Source organism: Salminus brasiliensis, chromosome 4 (assembly GCF_030463535.1).
Source record: "Salminus brasiliensis chromosome 4, fSalBra1.hap2, whole genome shotgun sequence".
Taxonomy (NCBI): domain Eukaryota; kingdom Metazoa; phylum Chordata; class Actinopteri; order Characiformes; family Bryconidae; genus Salminus; species Salminus brasiliensis.
In genome coordinates, this window is record NC_132881.1 from 44,067,021 (window position 1) to 44,089,178 (window position 22,158).

A 22,158-nucleotide genomic window follows, 5' to 3' on the forward strand; every position below is an offset into this window, starting at 1 on the left:
TCTCGCGTCTCGCGCGCTGGTTAAAAAGAAGGTGGAAAAGTGGGAGCACCATGTGAGCGCACTGAAGGCGCTGCAGGAGGCAACACGGTGCTGCTGCTGCTGCTGCTGCGTTCCCACCAACCACTGAGACCACCAACCGGGGATCTATCCGAAGCGTGCGCGCACGGGAAAGCTGCCAAAGCAGTTTGCTTTGGGTCGACTTCGATTTTTCCTTTTTTGACTTTTTTTTTGCTTGCGTTTGTCATTATGCAAGGACACGTTTGCGCACGTGCCGTGCCATCCTAACCTAACCTAATTTATTGCGTGATTGGCGTTTAAGCGCACTTCAATTACGCATTGTTGTTTTTTTGGCTAAGCTGGAATAAAAGTGTTCAAATAAAACTTTAATCTTCTCGAAAGGACTGTGAAGGAGGTTATTTATAGAAGAAAAGGAGAAGAAGAAGGAGAAGAAGTAACGTTAGTGTTTTCTTCCACCTCCACCATGAGGCATCTGAAGTTCGTCCTGGTGCTGGCCGTGGCCGCCAACCTGTGGGAGTGCGGCGAGGCCAGGCTGGGAGAGAAGGGAGAGCTCAGCCCGAGGAGGAGGAGATGCTACGACGGCAGTCTGCCCAGGCGCCTGAAGAAGAAGGAGCGCAAAGTGGCCGTGGAGGACGGCGCCGTGTGCTCCAGGCTTTACCCAAGAGTGTCCTGCTGCCCCGTCCGCAGAGCGCCCTACCAGAGCCTCCACCGAAGAGACACCATGGTAGGTTGTTGAGCAGGTCGTGGACGAGGCAGGAGGGATGGCCAAGGCTGAGTTTGCACACATGCATGGACGTTAAGTAGTGCTTGCTGGTGCTCAGCTGAAGTTTGCTCGCACGCATGGATGTAAACACATCTGCGTGGTGGCCAAGCCTCCAGATAGCTAGTTGCATGTTCTGCAGTGTAGTGTGCGGGGTTGCATGGGCTGTTGCATCGGTTTACACGTGTGCATGGAGGTAAATAAGCCTCAGAGTTGCTCAAATACACGTGCTGGCGTGGAACTTGCTGGATTGCATGGGTTTTGCTAGAGGTTGCTCTTATTAATAGATGTAAACAGGCGTTAATATGCATGCAGATGCACGTGCTATCATAATTTGCTGGATTGCTTGGGCTATGTGGAAGTGTACACCGATGCACTAATGTCAACACGCAGCCAGTTGGTGCTCAAACTTGCTCAAACGCACGTGCTATCGTACTTTGCTGGGTTGCACGGGCTATGCTGAAGTTGTTGCGTATTTATGGATGTAAACAGATGCAAATGTGCTTCCAGATGGTGCTCAAAGTTGCTCAAAGGCACGTGCTGTCGTGAATTACTGGTGCATTGCTGGATTGTGTGCGCTATGTTGAAGTTTGCTCGTGTTAATGCATGTAAACAGGCTTCCAGGTAGTGCTTAAAGTTGCTCAAATGCACGTGCAGTGGTGGAATTTGCTAAATTGCATGGGCGATAGTGAAGTTTGCACTTATTTACGATTGTAAACAGACGTTAACATGCTATCAGGTAGTGCTCGACGTTGCTCAAATGCACGTGCTATCACAATTTGCTGGATTGCGTGGGCTATACGAATGTTTACACGTTTTCATGGTTGTCCAAAAGCACCCATATAGTGGTCAAAGTCGCTCAGATGCACGTGCTATCATATTTTGCTGGGTTACATAAGCTTTACTTAAGTTTACGCTAAAGCATGGATGTAAACACGCGCCTAGTTAGTGTTCGGCGCTGCTCAAATGCACGTGCTATCATATTTTGCTGAATTGCATGCAAGTTGGGCCTTATTTATAGATGTAAACAGACGTAAACATGCTGCCAGTTCGTGCTCGACGTTGCTTAAATGCACGTGCTATCAAGTAGTTTGCAGTTACACGGGCTATACTGAAGCGTGCACCTATGCACGGATGTAAACACGCCTCTAGTTAGTGCTCAGATGCACGCGCTGTCATGCATTTCGCTGTGCTGTGTGGACGACATCGAAGTCTGCATGCATGGTGGATAAACATGTGCTGGGCTGTAGTTTGCTCGCATGCGTGGAAGTGTAGCAGCAGTCCGCGTGGTGGGCGAAGCCTCTCGTGTACAAATGCATGGACGTAAACGAGTCAGCGTGGTGCTCAGCCCTCCCGGTGGGTTGCATAGGCAGTGCTGAAGTTTGCTCGAGTCTGCATGGTGGTCAGACCTGTCTCAGAAGTGTTTCAGTGTTGCTGAAATTCACGGGTGCATGCACGAGCTAGGCTGGGATGGGTTTACCTTATGTTGCACTGCTGATGATAAAATGCTTCTCTTCCCAGTCATAAACAACACACGGGCTGCCTTGCCTTGCCTTGCCTTGCACGAGACTCATTCACAGGCTTGCTTAAAGTGAATGCAGTAGTTCTACAGGTTGGTGTTGTCTTCTGCACCAGGTCAGCATTGGGTTAGTGTGTTTATCCCAGGGTCTGCTCTGGATGGTCAAGCATTGGAGCATCCATGAGTTGTATAATTGATGCAATGGATAAGTCAGTGAATAAGCTGTCATTGCGCTCCTTATCTGAGCAAACCCTGCAGAAAACCTCTCATTTGTGCTGTCTAGTGCATGCAGAACGACCTGGGATCGAGGTGCATTCTGTGCAACATGTGAAACTCCAACCATCCAGCCCCCCCAAAAAAACAAAAAGCGCCGTATTTTCGCCTCTATAGTGAATGCAGAGGTGCCTCTTTTCTCATGTAAACCGCCTCAGTGAATCAACATATGCGGCTGGGTGGCATTGCACTTCGGCTTGCGACAAAACAGCCATATTGCATCATTTAATTTGCTCAAGTCATGCAAATAGGAGCGAGTCTGAATGGAACAAAAAGGAGTCGACATGGCCTCCTCCCCGCTACACTGCCCACACACGGAGTCTTTTTAGCTTATGGCAAAAGAATAACAACAACACCATTGTGTTTGTTAGTTTCACTAATGGGTGAAGCTGGAGAACATCACTCTCCCAAGTCCTCGGCTCTGTCCAAGTGTTAATGCTGTGGAGAGAGAGTTTGTCCTGCTCCCTCGCCCCCTTCTCCTCCTCCCCCACCACCACCACCACCCCCCTCGCAAAACTTACACCTATTCCCAGAGGGGCCAAGAGTGTTTTGCTTAAGCTGTTAAACACTCACCTCCTTTTGGGGTGGAGGGGTTGGAGGGGAGTTTTTTTTTTTTTTAAAGGCCGTAGTTTCCAGGTTCAACTACGATTCCACCGAAGTATCAGTACTAATGCTGTTGTCACGAAAAAAGGACACACACACACACACACACAACACACTCGCTCCTGCTTATCCATGCATGGCATGACGCAATGTGACTCCCACCCTCCTGGTTGCCTCTTATGGCGTGACCTTGGGAGGCTTCGGCGGTCTCCTTTGTCTGCGGGTGAATGACAAGCAATTGTTTTCAAGTGTGTCTTTGTGCGTTTATATGTTTGTTCTGGCAATTTCACTGACAATGGGGATTGTGCAAGTCTTAATAAGTAACCCTACCAGCTGCGAACACACAGCCCACTGGTCAGTCGCAGGAGATTGCAGCATCAGTTGTTGCATAGAATGTGCTAGAGTGGACCAAAACCATGCATTTACATGAGTTTGGCGAAAGGACCACCTGGAACCGATCTTCTCCACTTCCAACCCGCCTGGTTGTTGTTGTTGTCGTTCTTCTTCTGTGAACGACCAGTTTCCAGCATTCGCATTGACATGGACCTACATGGAGCAAGTACCTCCGCTCAGCGTACCTCCACTACGCATACCCCGACCAGCCTTTGGAGCAATTTGTCAGAATTTCCTTCCTTGTGCCTTCAGTAGGTGCCGCATGACTAGTACTGGTGGTTTTGTTGGAACCGCTGCCATTTTCAGAGCTCATAATTACGCCCCCCCCTTAATGCCACAAACAAAAGTCTTCTTGTTTGTGGTGTGGGTGATGGCATCACTGGAGCCCATCCCAGCAGCATATGGGCACAGGGCATGGTTGAGAGCACACAAATGCTCCTCTCCATGGACTGTGTGCCAGTCCATGGCTCGCTAAATCAATGGGCGATTTAGAGCAGGAGTAGAGTAGGCGCTAGGAAAAGCTGGGGAACCGACCAAGAGCACCAGGCCGAGAAGGGAGGAGAGCTCGAGATGCTGAGCTTCTGCAGGGCATGGAGTATGCAATCATTTATTTATTATATTTTTAAAGTTTTTAAGATCTGGTACAGGTCTTTAGCCAGTCCTTACCACCTTATTCCTGTCCGTAGTTTTGATAGTTTGGCCTTAAAACACTAGGTTCGCCTTACCTCGGTGTAGTCAACCAGACCAGCCAAGGCAGGTTTGAAGTCTGAGCTTGGCTTCTTGAGCTTAGCGCTGGAGCTACAAGGCAAATTATGTGGTTTCTGGACAAGCGTATGGACACGGGTTAGGCATGAAGGTGGCTACTTGGGTACTTCTAAGGATCTTGGATACACAGCTCCGTAACTTTCCTGCAGTTTCTACCAGTTCACTGTTGAGGGTCTTGTTGGAGAGGGGGGGGGTTTGTTGTTGGGGTTAGTCGGCGGTGTCTGCAGACTCGGCTGCTCTAATTGACTTGGACAGACTGCTAATTTGTTGATACCAGCGGTGGAATGATGTGCCTGTCTATCTCTAAATTGGTGTTTACACACGGACCTCACACAGAGCTCACGAGTGTGTGTGTACCAGGCGGCTGCTGGTGGGGCACAGGCGCATGCCTGCTGAGGGGAGGCCCATTACACCCTTGTTTTATTACAGCTAATTTGTTACGTAAATAAGCCTGCTAATTTTCTCAGCCCGGCTCTGTTTGCTTACGTTTGTTTGGTAACGTTTCGATTACGCTCGTTTTGCTCCATTTCACGTTGCTCCGTTAATTTTTTGGCACGGCACGTTGTCGGCATGTGAGGTGTAATTGCGGATTAACTGTTTGTAAGCCTGTGCTAACGAATCTGGAAGGAAATTCGGCTTAATTGGTATGGGGGAGGTTTAAGTGCTGTTTACGGACCTGCAGTAAATGCTAAAGTCAGTCTGACTATCGTCAAATGACAATTTTACAGGAGAAGGAAAAAACCTTCTTAACTTGCAATGGAGGTCAATGTAAAAATATTATATTGCAAGTTTTTTTTGAGCTTTTCTGTTGGTCCATTCGGTATGGAATTTGGGTTGTACATAAAGAACAACAGGCGGATTTAGATTATGTCAAAAAGTCAAAAACGTAAAAAAAAAAGATTTCTGTGTTTTGCTAGATCTCAACATATCTCTTAAGGAGAAAATGACCCCTATAGTTGACAGCTGCGAGCGACTCAAAATCATCTCTAAAACTGCTCAAACTATCAACAATTATTTATTAATAATGAGTTCACGGTAACTTTTTTTTTTGCGATATTGGGTCCCATATCGCCCCCTATGCTTCCTATAGTGTTTTACAATCTGTCAGATCTATCATATCTTTTTTTTATTTTTTTTTATTTTAAATAAACACATAAGCAATTCAGCTCAGGCCATTTTTATGTTTTCAGACTAATCCTGATAGCCCTACCATGAACCAGGCCTTCCTCCTCTCAGTCGCACTCATTCCTGTCCATTATCTTCTGCTGGAGTCCGTCTGCTGGAGTTGAGGGTTTTGATCTGGTTTGATCCAGCGATTTGATCCAGTGATTTGATCCAGTGTCCACACAGTCAGGCTGACCACGAAGACTGAACAAACAAGCGCTGTAACGTAACATTCCTATGGCAAAACCACTGTGATGATTTCTATCCTGTCATTGCCTGGTCTCCTCAGATCTTCTCCTCCAACAATACGGAGTGTTCCAGACTGCTGCAGGAGATCAAGTGTGCCCGCTGCTCTCCGAACGCTCAGATGCTCTTCCACTCTCCCGAGGAAGAGATTGCGCGACACCGCGAGCCTGACCTTCCCCGTCTCTGCCCCGACTACTGCCGAGAGTTCTACTACACCTGCAGGGGACATGTACCAGGTAACAAACTCAACACACAGTCCGTAACACCGATGCCCTGCGAATGTGTGGAAACTGCACCTGCGTACATCGGGGGCGCCATCAGACCTGATGTACCGGGGGATGTGCCGCTGTCGGTCACTATTCAGCGTCAAACTGACATCGGCATTAGACGTTGTTGTTGTGACTTTGAGATTTGGGGTACCTTCCTTCAGTATGTAGAGCTGCTGATTTACCTTAATAATAGATTGGTAGTAATAATATACTTTCCACACTGTCCAAATGTTTGTGGACACCCCTTCTAATGAGTGCATTCAGCTACTTTAAGTGGCACCCATTGCTGACACAGATGCAGTGCAAATCATCCAGCAATTGCACAGTTTGTCTAGTCCCTGGAGAGAAGTGTTGCCAATAATTTAGGACTATCTAGAGCGGATTAACATGAACCTGTTGCCGCCACTGCTGCCTAATGCCAGGCGTGTGCTAGAGGGGTATAAAGCCCCCCCAGCATTGAGCTGTGGAGCAGTGGAAGAACTTGATTTCACAATAAACAACAAATAAGCAGGTGTCCCAATACTTTTGTCCTTATATTTGACATAAACTCTTACTGCCCTTAGGTGATTTAAACACCTGGAAGGCTCGAGTGCATTTGATGGACAGTGTAGATCTTCATAAGATAAGAACTTCACAAGATGAACCAAATGTTTACGTACGAACGTTCAGGCTTATGCAACCAACAGCAGTTCAGCCAAAGCCTGAATCCCCATTGATTGCTGTATAATGAAGAGTTAAGACTGTTCAACGTGCAGGAGAACTCACAAGCGAGTACATGTACATTTCTAGCATGCTTACGCAGTCAGAAGCCTGCGGGAAAAGACGTCAGATCCAACCCCTCCGCAAATGTTTGACTGCAACCGTAGTAAAGGTTAGAACACAAGGATTACCATTCCAGAGATGCTACGCAAAAGACACTACGCTGTGGTATTGCCTTATGCCGCAGTACCGGCCAGTGCTGTTTATGGGTCATGACTCACTCTACACACACACACGCACACACACACACACACACTCACAAATATGGTGCTGGAGGCTCCTGGCAAACCCTAACAAAGCTGAGTGATTAATTAGTCAACAGTTAAGCTCTGGCGTTCAGGGCCTACTGCTTGTCTTTTTCCCCGCTACAATGCCATCCCACACAATGCTTTTTGGAAAGGCTCTGTAAGCTCCTCCAGCACCAGGCACGCTGCAGTTCAGTCCCACCACTGGAAGGATTATGTGCATTTTGAAATATTTCTGGCTTTTGGTACAATTGCAGATGTGGTAAAAGCCTCTTTACAAGTCAGTGGATTTCACCAGATAAATCTGTTGAATATGCATATGAGTTTATATGGTGCAAAATGCAAATCCCATGCTTAGCCGGCCATGAGAAGAACCTCGAAACCGAGATTCGGACCGAAAACGCAGGAATGTTCTCTGACTCTGTTCATAGCTTTTAGAGTTTGTACCAGGTCAGTTGGTTGAATGTGCATGAGTTTGTGAGTACTGTGATTTACTCTTGAAGAGATCATGGTGCTTTAAATGGTTTCTTGAGCAGTGCCATAGAAGGACCACCTTTGGTTTCGTAAAGAAGCATGAAAGGTTCATTAGAAAGATTGAGAAACATTTTCCAAGAGTTTGCTTTAGGCTCACATATAAAAACTGGTAATTCCCAGACCTGGACTAACCATTCTAACTGGGAATCACTTTATCAGATCTGTAAGGTGTTGAACACACCTCAAAATAAAAGTGCTTCAAAAGGTTCTTTGGACGATGCCATAGAGGAACCACGTTTGGCTCCATAAAGAAGTAAAGCAAAATTACTGATATCTGAAAGATGTAATAGACTCTGCACTCATAAAAATAGAGGAACTTTAAGCGGTTCCATAAAAAGAACCATAGAGATGTGCGTTTGTGGGGCCTTTTTTTTAAAGATCTGAAGAACCTTCTCTTAATGGAAATGTACCAATTTAACCTAAATATCTCCAAACATGAATCTTTATGGAAGCAAAAGTGGTTCTTTAAGCAGTGCCATTGAGGAACCACTTTTGGTTCCATAAAGAACCATGTTTTACACAACCATAGAGATAAGTGTAACTGTGAGGAACCTTTTTAATGATCTAAAGAACCTTCGCTTGATGTAAATGTACCCATTTATAGGTTCTTCGACTTGCACCAAACATCTCCAAACTGGCATTTATTTCTTCTTTACTTCTAACATCTGTAACATCCCCAACTCTGCACTCCTAAAAATAAAGGTGCTTTAAAAGGTTCTTTGAGCAGTTTCATAAAAAGAACCATGTTTCACACAACCATAGAGGTATGAAAAAGTTTGAGGAACATTTGTGAAGATCTAAAGGACCTTCTCTTGATGTACCAATTCACCAATTTAAAGGTTCTTCACATTCCACACTCTCCACATCTCCAAACATGGTTCTTTATGGAACCTAAAGTGGTTCCTTAAGAACCGTTTGAAGCACTTTTTGTATTAAGGGTGATGGGATTTGAACAGCAAGCTTTGCTCCTAATGCTGCGTTCACATCTCCTCGCTCTGAGCAGCCCTCCTGAACCAAGTGAAGAGCGCTCTCTCTCTCTCACAAACACACACACACACACACACACACACACACACACTAATACATATGCTCTCACGTCCCAGCTGTCAGACACACACCTCAACACCCATTAGCGGACCCACCCCAAACAAAGTCCCACAATCTGGAGCTGTGAATGAATGGTTTTATGACCAGTTTCTTCCCCATGCTTCTTTGGCAAGCCTCTGGGTTTACGTCAGTGGCGCTCACCATGATGTGTTTGGTGTGTATGTGTGAGTGTGTGAGCGAGAAAGAGAGAGAGAGACTATGGTCTAGACATGACTGCCCCTGACACCTTGCCCCACCAGGAGAACACACACAAACACACAAACACACACACACACACAATCCCCCTGCATGATGCAGCGGAAAATACCAGCTGTTTAAGGCCGCTCACATCATCAGTTTGTTTTTCTTGGTGGTACGTTCAAAAGAGCACAAACAGCTCAGGCCTGCTGGTGGGCGTCTAAAAAAGCGCCGGAATGGGGGGCGGAGGGGTGGTGGGGGTGTGCAAATTCGCAGAGGACGGGCTAGGGGTGTTTATGTTTTTTTTCCATAGCATGAATGACATCAGGAACAAACTTCCTCTGTTTGCCTGGGCGGGTCACCGCACAGGGCCGCAACTGTCACTGTTTGGCGCATTCCATCAGATGCAGTGGTATGCGCGAAGCCGGCTGCCGACCCGAAACCTCTTCCTATCTGTGTAGGCATAACAGATTAGATGGGGGAGATATGCAAACAGGCAACAGTCTCCAGCACACAGCACACAGGCCACACACACATACACAAGCAAATCAGACAGCCTAAACACACAATCAGCACTGTGTCCCAAAGCCTCCCTCGGAAACCGATTGCTGCTCAAACGAACCGACAAGCGATCAATTCTGTTCAGGTCAGGCTATTTGCGATCCTTGTATGGAAAAGAGAGAGAGAGAGATAGAGATGGACGGACATAGAGACAGAGAGAGAGTGGCTGAACGCAGTAAAGGCAGTAGAACGGGAGCTCAGGCCAAGAAGGCTCAACCCTCCTCCCCACCGCTCTCTCCTCGCCCTCCAAAATCAGCATATGTGGTGACGAATGACACATTTATTTTTCTACAAAGGTTGTGTATATGTAAAACTGCTGAAGTGCATCAAGATGTCAAGTACTTTGGGTGGCCACCCAGGTTGCTTTGGAAGATAACCAGATGGAAGTATAACCATAGTGCTGGGCCTGTGGACACAGTCAGTCAGTCTCTCTCACTCTCGCTCGCTCTCCCCCTCTGTCTCTCTCTCTGTCTCTCAGGGCAGTACGACACAACCAGGCCGGATTATAGAGGCAGTGTGTGGCCGTACGCTAATTTTGTCAGACGTTGACTGCTTTAATTTGATCACGATTGCAGTTTTTTATTAAGTTATTTTTGTTATATTTGAAACCCATTCGCTCTCTGCAATAGGCCTGTGTCCGGGGTGCAGTATTGGGGAGGAATTAGGACGATTCTAAGGGCCTTATAAAAGGGCCTTAAAAACTTATTAATTGAGTTTTGACTTTTAATTGTTAAAAGTTGTGGGGTCCCAGTGTAATGTCTTTTCATCGGGCCTATCATCCCTGGCAGCTCCCTGCATATATATATATGTATATATATATATATATATATATATATATATATATATATATATATATATTATTATTATTATTTTATTTTTATTTATTTATTTATTTTTTTTTATTATTATTATTTTTTTTTTTTTCCATACAACTAGGAATATCACATCCAAACCAGGCATGTCTTAATGTATCGGGAACGGGCTATTTTAATCCAAATCCAGTTCCATAACCACAGTGTTCAGAGCACCATCTGGTGTCCTCAAGGTGCCATTAACAGACATTATCCCCCAGTCGGCAGCAGCAGTGCGGACGTTCATAATATCTGATCTGACCCTTTATTAAACTCTCACTGAAGCGCTCGGTTTTACCAGCGGGAGAACCGGAGAACCGCTCACTCGCATTCTCTGTTATTTTTTAATGAGTTGAGGTTAACGCTAATGCTAACACACACACACACACACACACATGCTATATAACCCCCCATCACACCATCACATTCACCCACTATAAACCAGTTGTTACACACCAATAGACCAACACACACAGATATCAGTCCAGAGTGTGTACCAACACCACACACACACACACACACACACACACACACACACACACAGAGGAAGCGATTGGACTGCAGTGTTTTAAAACACTGGACTAGTAGTGAAATTTGGTATTACCGCTGTTTTATTTAAACCTTTTGAGAAGCTAGTCGCCCCCGAGCGTTTGACGGACAGCGTAAAAGCATGTACTGTCTCACTCCCCCACACCACTATGACGTGTTGTAGAGGCAGTGTGTGGCCATACACTAATTTGGTCCTGTGTTTACCTAATGTTTACCATAAATTATCCAAATTGCAGTTTTCGTAAGTATGTAGAAGCTATTCTCGTTCCTGCAGTGGGCCTGTATTTACATCCTGTGACCTAAACTCCTAAAAATAAAGGTGCTACAAAAGGTTCTTTGAGCAGTGCCGTAGAAGAACCCAAACCTGCTGTAGAAGAACATTTTGAAGGCTGAAAGAACTTTCTCGGGATGTAAAGATTCTACACTTTTAACGTTATATCCCAAACTGTGCTCTGTACATCAAGTGAAGGTTCTTTAGATCTTTAAAAGGTTCCTAACACACACACACTCACACATCTCTAGTACACACAAACCTCTTTATTTAAACAGAAGTGGTTTTTCTATGGAATCGCTCTGAGAGCCTTTTGTAGCACCTTCAGGTGAGCTGCTGGTGGAACTTTACAATCCAGACCTCCATCCAGTACTTCTAACCAACATGTCTAGAACCTAGTTCTAGAGCTGCTGACTCACGAACCACATATAATTAGTTACAGGTCTGTGAAAAAATGTAATAAAGAACCATGCTTGGAGAAGAGACCCTGCACTGGTGGAGAACCTTTGCATCAAGTGAAGGTTTGTAGGTTAAGAGAGCGGCTCTGGTGCCACAAATTCAGCCTGAATGTGCCTAAAAGTGCCCAGTTTACTTTCTGGTACCGGTTTCCTTCAGCCTGGTTAAATGGTCTGACCTCATCTCAGAGCGTGATAAGGCCGTTCATTAGTGCCTCCTGATGGGTGAGAGTATTTGCCTTTGGGGATGTCTGTGGAAGTCAGTGGGCTTTAAATGAATGTTAGTGAGTTGAGCTGGTCTGCTTGATGACTGACGCTCCACAGAGGTGCATTAAACTCCCAACTGGGGGTATTTACAGAATATTTACCCCTCCTTCAGCACCAGAGACACTTAAGACTGCTCTAGACTGGGCTGTATTTGTACACAGCATGGATAAATAATAATAATAAAATAAATGAATAAATAGATAAATTAAATGTTATTGTTTTTTTATTAAATTTAGTACTTCAAAGTTTTTTTCCCCCATTTACAAAAAAAGTTAAGTAAAGTCTCCACAGCTTTTTTTTTTAAAGATTTTTGCTTGATACAAAACAATTTAACATTAAATGAGTAAATAAACAAAATTAAACATTAAATTGTTTTTGTATCAAGTAATTTTTTAAAAATAAAAATGTATTGTTTAATTTTATTTATTTATTCATTTATTTTAAGGTTTTTACTTGACGTCATGGATCTGGCAGTCATTTTTTACATTGTATAATAGAATATAATAGAAATGCTCCAAAATTGATTTGGAATAATATCTTTTTACATTACTTTTTTTAACTATTAAGGGTTTTCTGCAAAGTTCCTTTTTATGCACATTAATGTTTTATTATTTATTAATGTTATTATCATTATCATTGTTGTTGTTATTATTATTAGTAGTAGTAGTAGTAGTAGTATATTTATTATTTTATTTAAACATTTGGAAAATGGCTAGTCCCCAAACTTTTGACGGGCAGCGTAAAAGCATGTAGGCCCGCTGCTTCCTTCCCGCACACCACTATGACGCACGGTAACTTTCGGATGCATCTCAGCGCTCGCACTCCAGGCAGGCTCTAGATAACCACTACAGCTTGTGCGTGGGTGGCATGGCTGTGTAGGGGTGTGTGTGTGTGTGTTTGTGTGTGTGTGTTTGATCTCTGTTGTGTTTAGATGTTTGGGGATATCCTATCACCTCTATTGTTGGTGTGGTCACCCCCCACCATCACACATATACATACGCGCGCGCACACACACACACACACACACACACACACATTTACTCCTCCTGTGGAGGGGCTCGGTGAAGATGAAAGCAAGGAGAGCAGTGTGTTTGTGTTTCTATCAGTGGTGTTTGCTGTCCCCCCGTGAGGGTTTAGCTTGGAGGAAACCGTATCAGCCGGGTTGTTTTTAGGCCACTAAGGGGCTGCTAACAATACTCCAGCAAGGCGATTTTCTCCCCAAGGTCTGGCTGCTGCCATTTTTGCCTGTGCTCTGTACATCAGGTGAAGGTTCTTTAGATCTTTTAAAGGTTCCTCACACACACAAGCACATCTCTAGTACACAGAAGGCTCTTATTTAAATAAACGTGGTTCTTCTGTGGAGCCTTTTGTAGCACCAATCCTTCATTACAGGAAGTCAGGTGAGCTGCTGGTGGAACTGAACCTGTCCAGACCTGTGTTCTTCTAATCAACATGTCTAGAACCTAGTTCTAGAGCTCCTGACCAACGAACCACATATAATTAGGTACAGGTCTGTGAAAAATGTTATAAAGAACCGTTCTTGGAGAAGAGACACTGGACTGGTGAAGAACCTTTACATGAAGTGAAGGTTCTTTAAACGTCTCCAAACATGGTTCTTTATGGAACCAAAAGTGGCTCCTCTATAGCATCTCTCAAATAACCTTTTGTAGTAACTTTTAATTTCAAATATATATATATTTTCTGGCATATTGTGATAAATGGACCAATAGAAATCCTCCTAAATTACTTAATAAATCCTTATATTGAAGTCCATTTAAGGTTTTGTTTATCATCTTGTTTGGAAAATATGATTTTACTCTTTCTCTTATATATCACTGCTGTCCAATAAAAAAAAAAAGCAAGTATCTCCATTTTTGTCCATTTTCCGAGGTTTGAACCCTGTAGCTGCTTCTATACACTGTGTAAAAAATCTGGATGAATGGACCAATAGAAACGCTCTAAATGACTTGGAATAAACTCTTTTTTACATCGACGTCCATTCAAAGTTAACAGCACTTTTGCCTTCTCCTGTAAAATCCGCATTTTGGAGATACATGGTTTTCATTGGACAGCGACGATATGCTTCTTTGAATGCACTGTAGCTACTTAGTGTATATTAATGTATAACTGGGGAATGGAATAACGTTTTTTGTTGGTTGCTAATCTAATAATGTGTTATTGAAAATATTTGAGAAGGATTAATATTATATAGATATAGATATATAGATAAATACTTTATTGATCACGAAGGAACTTTAGCAAAAAAAAAGAAAAAAAAACACCATCTGATGTTCAGAGCACAAGCCCCCCACCTCCGTTTGGCGTCCCTGTGCCTATTATTTTGTATATGAGCGACATCTCTGCTAGAAATAAAAGCAGAAACTTTGTTTATGAGCAGTTCTGCAGTAAATAAAGTTTGTGCAATTGATACTGCTAAGCCTGTAGGCACGGTTATTTTGTAACAACTACTAAATAATCTAGTAAATAAATACAAGCACAATTCATTCAATATAATTCTCTTTTCTTTTACCTAGATGAGCTTTCAGAAGGAAATTTAAAAAATATCTACATTTAATTAAATATGGTGAAAAGAAACTGTGCTGAATCCTGCATGTTTATTTTAAAGCACAACAGCAAAGTATCGGCACCATAAAACACATGAAATATATTTGATCTATATCTGTAGTTTAAAAACTGCCAACATTTAAGGCCTAGGTACACACACATCAATGGAAGTCAATGTAAAAAGATTTTATTTTCTATTGGTCTGTTCATCAACACATTTGAAACAATGTAAAGGGTAACAGACCTTTTTTGAAGCGATATCATAGAGCCACGTTTAATTTTTTGATTTTTTAATTATTCACACCTTAAGGCCACGGTATACTTTCAGTGAAGCAAAGCTTGCAAGTGTTGTAGGAAGTCAAAACTACCTTTGGTCGCCTAAGGGTGCTCCAGTACTACAGGGGGCGCTATGTGATTTTATTGTAATTTCCACAGCTACAGTATGCACGCTGTAAGTTCTCTCTCTCTAGCTCCGCCCAGTCACATGCTATCTGTATTGCGCTCATGCCAAAGCTACCCGCAGTCACCCGCTTGCTTCCATCTCTACGCTGGCAAAACATGCTAACTAGCTTTAGCCTGCTACCAGCGAGGAGTAGGGAGGTTGAGTTAGCAGGCCAGGGCAGCGGCAGCACCACCACTGCGGATCAGTCACTGTCGTTACCTAATCTGCACCCCTAGGCCAATGTGCACTGTTGGGCAGGGGGCACAGATCTGGCAGTGGCAAGGCCTTGTTCACATTCAGGGCCTATCTAGTCTCGCAGGCCAGGCTTTTTTTTATTGCTTAGAGCAACCTACTGTATTGTGAAATTGTGAAAAATTTGATTGTGAAAAGGGTTATGGATGTATCATGCACTGAAAAGCTCGTTCTTTATCCCAGTGTCAAGTACTGGCAGCCAGACGTTAGAAAATAGAAAATTTAAAAAATCCAAAAAATCAAATCCCATCAAAATTTTATATATATATATATATATATATATATATATATATATATATATATATATATATATATATATATACATATATATATATATATATATATATATATATATATATATACAGTATATAAGCTACATAGTGTCAGCATACCTACCAAATCCTTATTGAAAATTATAGCCAGCTTAACCCAGCACAGATATCATATGTTCTGTTTACATGTGAGTCTTTGAGAATCCAGGGAGAGATTTCTGTTGGCTGTTAATAGAGAAATAAATAAGGGTGTTTTCCCTAAAAGCAAACCTAATCTGCAACTCCCAATCAGTCAAACCTGGGCGTGTGTTCACCATCATTTATTTGGACTTGACCCACATGTTCCAGCTAAAAAATGCTGAGAAGTGCTGGGTTTGGTATGCATACTCACGTTTGATGAAATGCGCCTTAATAGAAGGTCTAATATTTCCACATGCAGACCACACATGAGGGGTTTTTATAGCTGGATGAGTGTAGCCCGTCAAATACTCCGCCAGCGGGGCTCTTTTCTGAGCTCAGTGAAGTTCACCACGGTCTGCGGTGACTCCTGACCACCATGTCAAAGGTCACGGGTTCAGGCCAGAGAGCAGTTTGGTTCACATTTGTGAAAGGAGGAACAATATCAGTATCTGGTAAAGCTGACATTTCATAGTGTCCCACTGATGCACCAGAGCCACAGATGGGCTTTAGCTCGAGCCTGTGGTGAAGTGTCTGGAGTTGCGCGAGCTTGCCTGGGGAACAGCTTTAACTACGGGGGATTCAGCCGGGTTTGGAGGCGATTACATCATCCTCTAAAGACCGTGTGGCGCGTGTGTGTGTGTATGTGTGTCAGGCTTGAGCGCAGTTGTCTGTCTGTGTTTGGTAGAGCTGTTCCAAGCCGACGTGGACGAGTTCTGCCAGTACTATGGGAGGAGGGACGGGGGCCTGTGCTTTCCCGATTTCCACCAGAAGCTCCCACGGGGCCAGGACTCCAACTACTTGGGAGATGAGAGAATAGAAGCAATCAACAGGTACGTGCACGTCATCATGTTTCTTAGATCTGTGTTTTTGCTAATGATCCTGATCAGTTATAAGAGAAGATAAAGACGCCTGTAAACACACAACACAGCTTTTATATCCACCAGCATTTCAGTTATTCAAAACCTGATAATGCAATTGCCCCCCAAACCTAATAACTGTTTGTTCCAGACATTCAGACATTTTTTAATGAGTCTGCGTTTCACATCACTGTGGAGGAATTGCGGTCCACTCTTCTTTTCAGAATTTTGTTCAAATTCAGCTATATTGAAGGATTTTCCAGCATGAAATACCTATTCAAAGTTTTGTCCCAGCATCTGAGCAGCAGCCAAAACCTTAGTTTTGGTTTCTTTTGAGTGTGCTTCAGATCATCGTCCTGCTGCATAACCCAACTGTGCTTGAGCTTTAGGGCACAAAACCTTGAGTAGGTATTTCATGCTGAAAAATCCTTCAATGTAGCTAAATTTTATTTATTATCTGATAGAGAGCACGATTTATGGCTCCATCAGTGATAACAAGTCGCACAGATCATCCACAAGTTCTGCATAAGCAAAGCAGCCCCAGACCAATACACACACTACTACCACCACCACCATGTTTGACTGTTGGAGTGATCTACTTATGGTGGAATGTGGTGTTGGCTTTACGACAGATATAACGGGACCGTGTCTTTCAAAAAGTCCACAGAATATTATCCCAAAAGTCTTTGAGGGAGGGGGGGTCATCTAGATGTTTGTTTTGGCAAATATGAGATGAGCCTTTTTAGTGAGCAGTGGCTTGCACCTTGCAACTTTACCGTGGATGCCATTTTTACCCACAGTCTTTCTTACTGTGGAATTATGTACATTGACCTTAACTGAGGCAAGTCAGGCCTGCAGTTCTTTAGATGTCTGGGGTCTTTTGTGACTCCCTGCACTCTTTGTGAAATTTAGGTAGGCCAGCCACCCCTGGAAAGGTTAACCACTAACCTTTCTACAGCACTGTACATCATTTTTTAAAAAGCCTGTACTGAGGAATCCTCGTCTGACCGTTTTCTCATTTACGCTCAGTGATTGAACGAATCCTCACACTATTCATGAAGCAGTTTATTCCACACTGGCATTTTCAACTGTGCCTCTGTTGAGAAAGCCATCGATTGCTGCTTCTGGACGAAGGCAGAGGTCACTAGAGACACGACATGCATGAATGACCTTATGCGTGAAAATATTCCAGCACAGGGTTGTGGCCTGGCCCACTGCCCCCCCCTCCCCTCCCTCCCATGGCTAAGCTCCATGTGTTTGTCCAGTGTCAGTTGAGCCAGGTTTAAGGGCACAAAGAAGGTGTTTATACTGCTGCCGCTCTGATCTGGACCAGTGGACTTTAATCTTTTGTGAAAGGATGTGATCAGAGAGCTGCAGAACAGCCACCTCAGCTGATAAAACCAGAGAAGCACCATGGACAGTGTTTGTGTTCGGAACAGGGCTTCAAAAAAGCCCGAGCCGGAAAACTTGCTTATTCAGTTTGGACATCTGTGTGCTGTGCTGGAGTCCGAAAGTTCATTTAAAAAGGCTTTCAAAGTTCCTGCTTCCTTTCTCTCAGCTTTTTGCAAAAATTCTAGACATCGAAACAAACAAGCATCTGTAATAAGTGGATGGTCATGTGTAAATATCTGCTTTACGCATCATAACCCTGGTCTAAGGCCTGTCCGGATCTCCTGGCCACAGTTATTTGACCTGACTACAAGAGCCTTGGACTTCTATAAGCTTGCAATTCTGCTGAGGCTAATTTAAATACCAGGTAATTACCAATTGGCCTAGCTTCTAATATTACTGAATAGTTTATACAAATAACTATATTCTGCATGGACGACATCGACACTGTGACCATGTGAATGTTGGTGTTTCTTGCCATTTGTTTGGTTGAAAACCAAAATATAGTTGTAAAATTTAAGCATTAGCCCCATCATCTGGAGATTCCTGGTGGTGCCACAGCCATCTAGTTGGATCCCTGGTGATACCACAGCCATCCTTTGCTAGATATCCCTGAGCGCTTTCTCTGGGTGGGTGGAAAGACACTCCAGCTCCCCATCACTCAGCTCAGTGCGCTGGTCGGTGTGGGCGAAGCCGATGTTCTCCTCCGAGCGTGTTCAGCTGTTCGACGACGTTATGCGTGAAAAGCTAGAGGAAGTTTAAAGACATGCGGTGGAGCTTCACGAGCCTCGGAGGAAGCGCATGCTGGCCTTCACCATTCCCAGCACTGGTGGCCTCTTGTGAGGCAGGAAGTCCTAGCTCCCACCTGCTGGGTGGGAATTGGAGATTGGCTCAAATTTGGGGTAAAAAAATTGGGTTAAAATAAATAAATATTTTTTTATTTTTGCAATTATTTGTATTATTATTTGTACTGTAATTTCTGTAGTTACTGTTTCAGATAGTCCCAAAAGCATTCCGCTATGCATATAAAAAAGGATCAGGAGCGCTCACCATTATAGGCTTATAGGCTGGCATCGTAACTCTTAACAAGGCCCCCGTCAAAACCTATATATGGCCAGCAAGTCAACACATCTGCTGTGTGCCCCAGTTAGCAGCTGAATTGAAATTATGCTGAGCTAAACTGGAAGTTCCTGACACACAGTCTATTCCAGTGCCCATCTGCTCTCAATAAAAAAATACCTCCCAGCCTGCCAACACCTTCAAATAAGTGCACCCGTGCTGCCGATGCCCATATGTCTTACATAATACATAATGTGGTTTGCCTTTTTCTTCTGCGTCTAATGTGACCTGCGGTTAATGAACACTTGTTTCACAACTGGAGAGCTCCCGCATGTCTGCCTTAAACAAACACCTACAGTGATCCGTTATGCCGAGTCCCTGCTACACAGCCAGTCCTGCTCAACTTCAATAAGTAATACAGTACATTTACTGGTGTTCTATGGTAAATGTACTGTATTTCTTTACTTATTCAAGTTAAGGCAATTGTGACAGGCCCAGGACCAGGGTGATGATGATGATGATGCTTAAACCAGATATTTACATATGGATTTATATATGGATAAGCATAGGCCATTTTTGTTTATTTATTTGCTTAATTAAATAAAGATCTAATGATATATTTGCATTGTCACTTTTTTAACAGTTCATTTTGTTCTCCTGCTAAGTTCTCCTGCTAATCTGGCCGCTCTCCTTATTAGGAAGCACAAGCACAACTGCTACTGCGCTCAGGAGATCCTGAGTGGGCTCCGGCAGCCTGTGGCCGTGTTGCACTGTGGGGACGGATCTCAGCGCCTTTTCATCCTGGAGAAGGAAGGCTTCGTCCGCATCCTGACCCATGACATGGAACTTTTGAAGGAGCCCTTCCTGGACATCCATAAACAGGTTCAGACAGGAATCAAGGTAAGAGTCACGAACAGGGTGGATACTGGGTAATGCCGAACAACGGTAAAATGTGTATGTTGTAAATACACGAGTCAGTGACGCCTGGCTTTAGCATGCGTTTTTGGTGACGTGGCATCAGGATCACGTTCGGGTTAAAAAAAAAAGCCAAGCGGAAACACCCCCGGGTCCCACCGTGATCGGATTAGGCTAGAGATATACTTGCTGTTAGCTACGCGTTCATGTACACATGATGGTGACTACCTTGCGTCCTTGCATCCTTTTGGTGCGTGAGTTGTGCCCGTCCTCAGAAGTTAATACTACGCAGACGCAGGAGGTGCAGTCCACACAAAACGGTCGAGGCACTGCTGCTGTGGATGCTTTTTCTGCCATGGTCGTAGAATTATCCAAAAGGCTAATCTCCTGTAGTGTCGCCATGTTTACATTCGAAAGTAAAGCCGAACGTTTTTTATGGTCAATGTTCTCTGGTCTGCCCTCTAGTGGAAGCATGCAGTAACACGCGTAGCTCATAGGCAGCTATGTGAGCCGTTAAGCTCAGGATGCAGCAGATTGTCTATGCGAACGTGTGGCCAAACAACAAGCATGTCTCTAGCCTTATGATCGGATCAGTCAGACCACATTCAGAGGTGGTCAGAGACGGTGTTCCCTTGCTTTTTAAATAGCCGTTACGGTTTCTCTAAACTGTTCTCAGTTTCCCAGACCCAGATAACAATGATGAGAAAGCCTTGTTTACTCTGGAAAGTAAAATTGGCTCTCATCTGGTCGCGCTGAGGACCTCTTTTAGTGACCAGTGTAAACAGAATCGGGTCAAAGTGGATCCAGAAACTATCCGGATATGAAATGGATGGTAATAACAGGTGTAAACAGGCTCAGTACTATTTGGACTAAGGTTAGTTTTATCACAGCGAGATGGGGAAATGTAATATTAAAATTGTCTGCATTATTTGACCAATTAACTAGGCCTTTTTTCTTAAAAGTGTGATTCTGTAATCCTTCACGCCAAAAAAAACTTGACCGTGTGATGCCTACTGTGTATCCTCACAGAGATCTTTCCATCGCCTTCGTGATGTCTCTGCTCACACTATCTGTAGAAGCATTAAGCCTTGGTGTAGTTGTGGATGACCAGCTATCGTTCTTGACTCATGTTGCAAACCTGACTGGACCGTGTAGATTTCTCCTCTACAACATTCATAGAATTCGACCCTTCCTCACTAGAGAGGGCACCCAGATGCTTGACTGCTGCAACTTCCTTTTGGCTGGTCCTCCTATGCCCATCATCAGGCCCTAGCAACTGATCCAGAATGCGGGGACACGACTTGTCTTCAATCTTTTTCAGTTCAGCCATGGATCAGTTGCTGGAGCTTGATCTCAGGTGCACCAGGCTAAAACTGCACCAAGAACCCTTTGAGCTTCAAGTATGCCTCGGCTTGACCCACCATCACTCAATGTGTATAGAGGACAAGCTAACCAACCAATTATTTTTTTGGTCATTGTCCTGTCCTATCTTGTCTTGTCCTTGGTTCTGAGATATTTTGTTGGTCCTGACTTCATAATTTATCCTGTTGCTGCCATCAGACATCTCACCATCAACACAGCTTATTACCTGAAGCTGGTCAAGAAACAGCTGGGCAGCCGTTTATTCAGTTGCTAATGGTCCAGTGGACGGGTGATAACAGGCTGTCGATTCTCGTATGGTTCTCTCAGTAGAACCCAACAGTTCACGCTCTCCAACAAGCACTTTGGGCTTGGTGTACATCCAAATAAGGCTCATGATAGACCAGCTTTTGAAGGACCACGTCAGAAGGTATTACTTTCATAGGAATACTGTTGCCTGTAACCTCATTCTAAAGAGCTCCGTTGAGGTACGCATATTAACACAGATCGGTGTGTGTGAGGACATGTCTCTCAGAGATGGGTGGCATTGCCAGCAGGGCCTGAGAGGTAGGAGTAAACATATGTATTCAGTGTCAGGCTTGGTCATAATGAAGGGTTTGAGAAGAGTGAAGAGGAGCTCTCTCACAGCTCTCTCAAACAGACACACACATACATACGTGTGTGCACCCACACTGCTCTGTGGTTTCGCTCCAGACAGGAAGCTGTGGACATGTCTGTACTTCTGAGGGGGAATTAGCACCTATCTGACATCCATCCAGCCTGGCCTCCCACCATCAGGGAAGTCTGACTTCCAGAAAACAGGAGGCCGCCACTTGCCCTGAAAGATATGCTGGGTTTTGTTTTTTTTTTTCAGTTTGCTTTGGCACCTTCACAGAGGAGACCTGAGGAGAGCAGCACAGAAGCCTTCACACAGAAATGAACCTTAAGGAAACACAATCGCCACATGCATTTCCATGGATCTCCTGCTTTTACCCCTGTTCCAGCTGCCTTGGGGCACTGCGTGAACTGAGGAGGATACCGGAGCTGCCGGGATGGATAACGGTGTAGCGGTTCTCGATGTT

At 44.1% G+C, this 22,158-nt stretch overlaps 1 protein-coding gene across 1 annotated transcript in view; it reads left to right on the top strand.

Moving 5' to 3' along the window:
* Positions 1–392: 392 nt before the first annotated feature.
* Positions 393–22,158, top strand: part of hhip (hedgehog interacting protein) — a 48,792-nt gene continuing 27,026 nt past the window's right edge. Inside the window, exons 1-4 of the mRNA XM_072677135.1 lie at positions 393–742; positions 5,785–5,977; positions 16,183–16,327; positions 19,501–19,702. Of these exons, the coding sequence (XP_072533236.1) occupies positions 482–742; positions 5,785–5,977; positions 16,183–16,327; positions 19,501–19,702 (801 nt within the window). The 5' untranslated portion in view covers positions 393–481. The remainder of the gene's footprint in view (positions 743–5,784; positions 5,978–16,182; positions 16,328–19,500; positions 19,703–22,158) is intronic.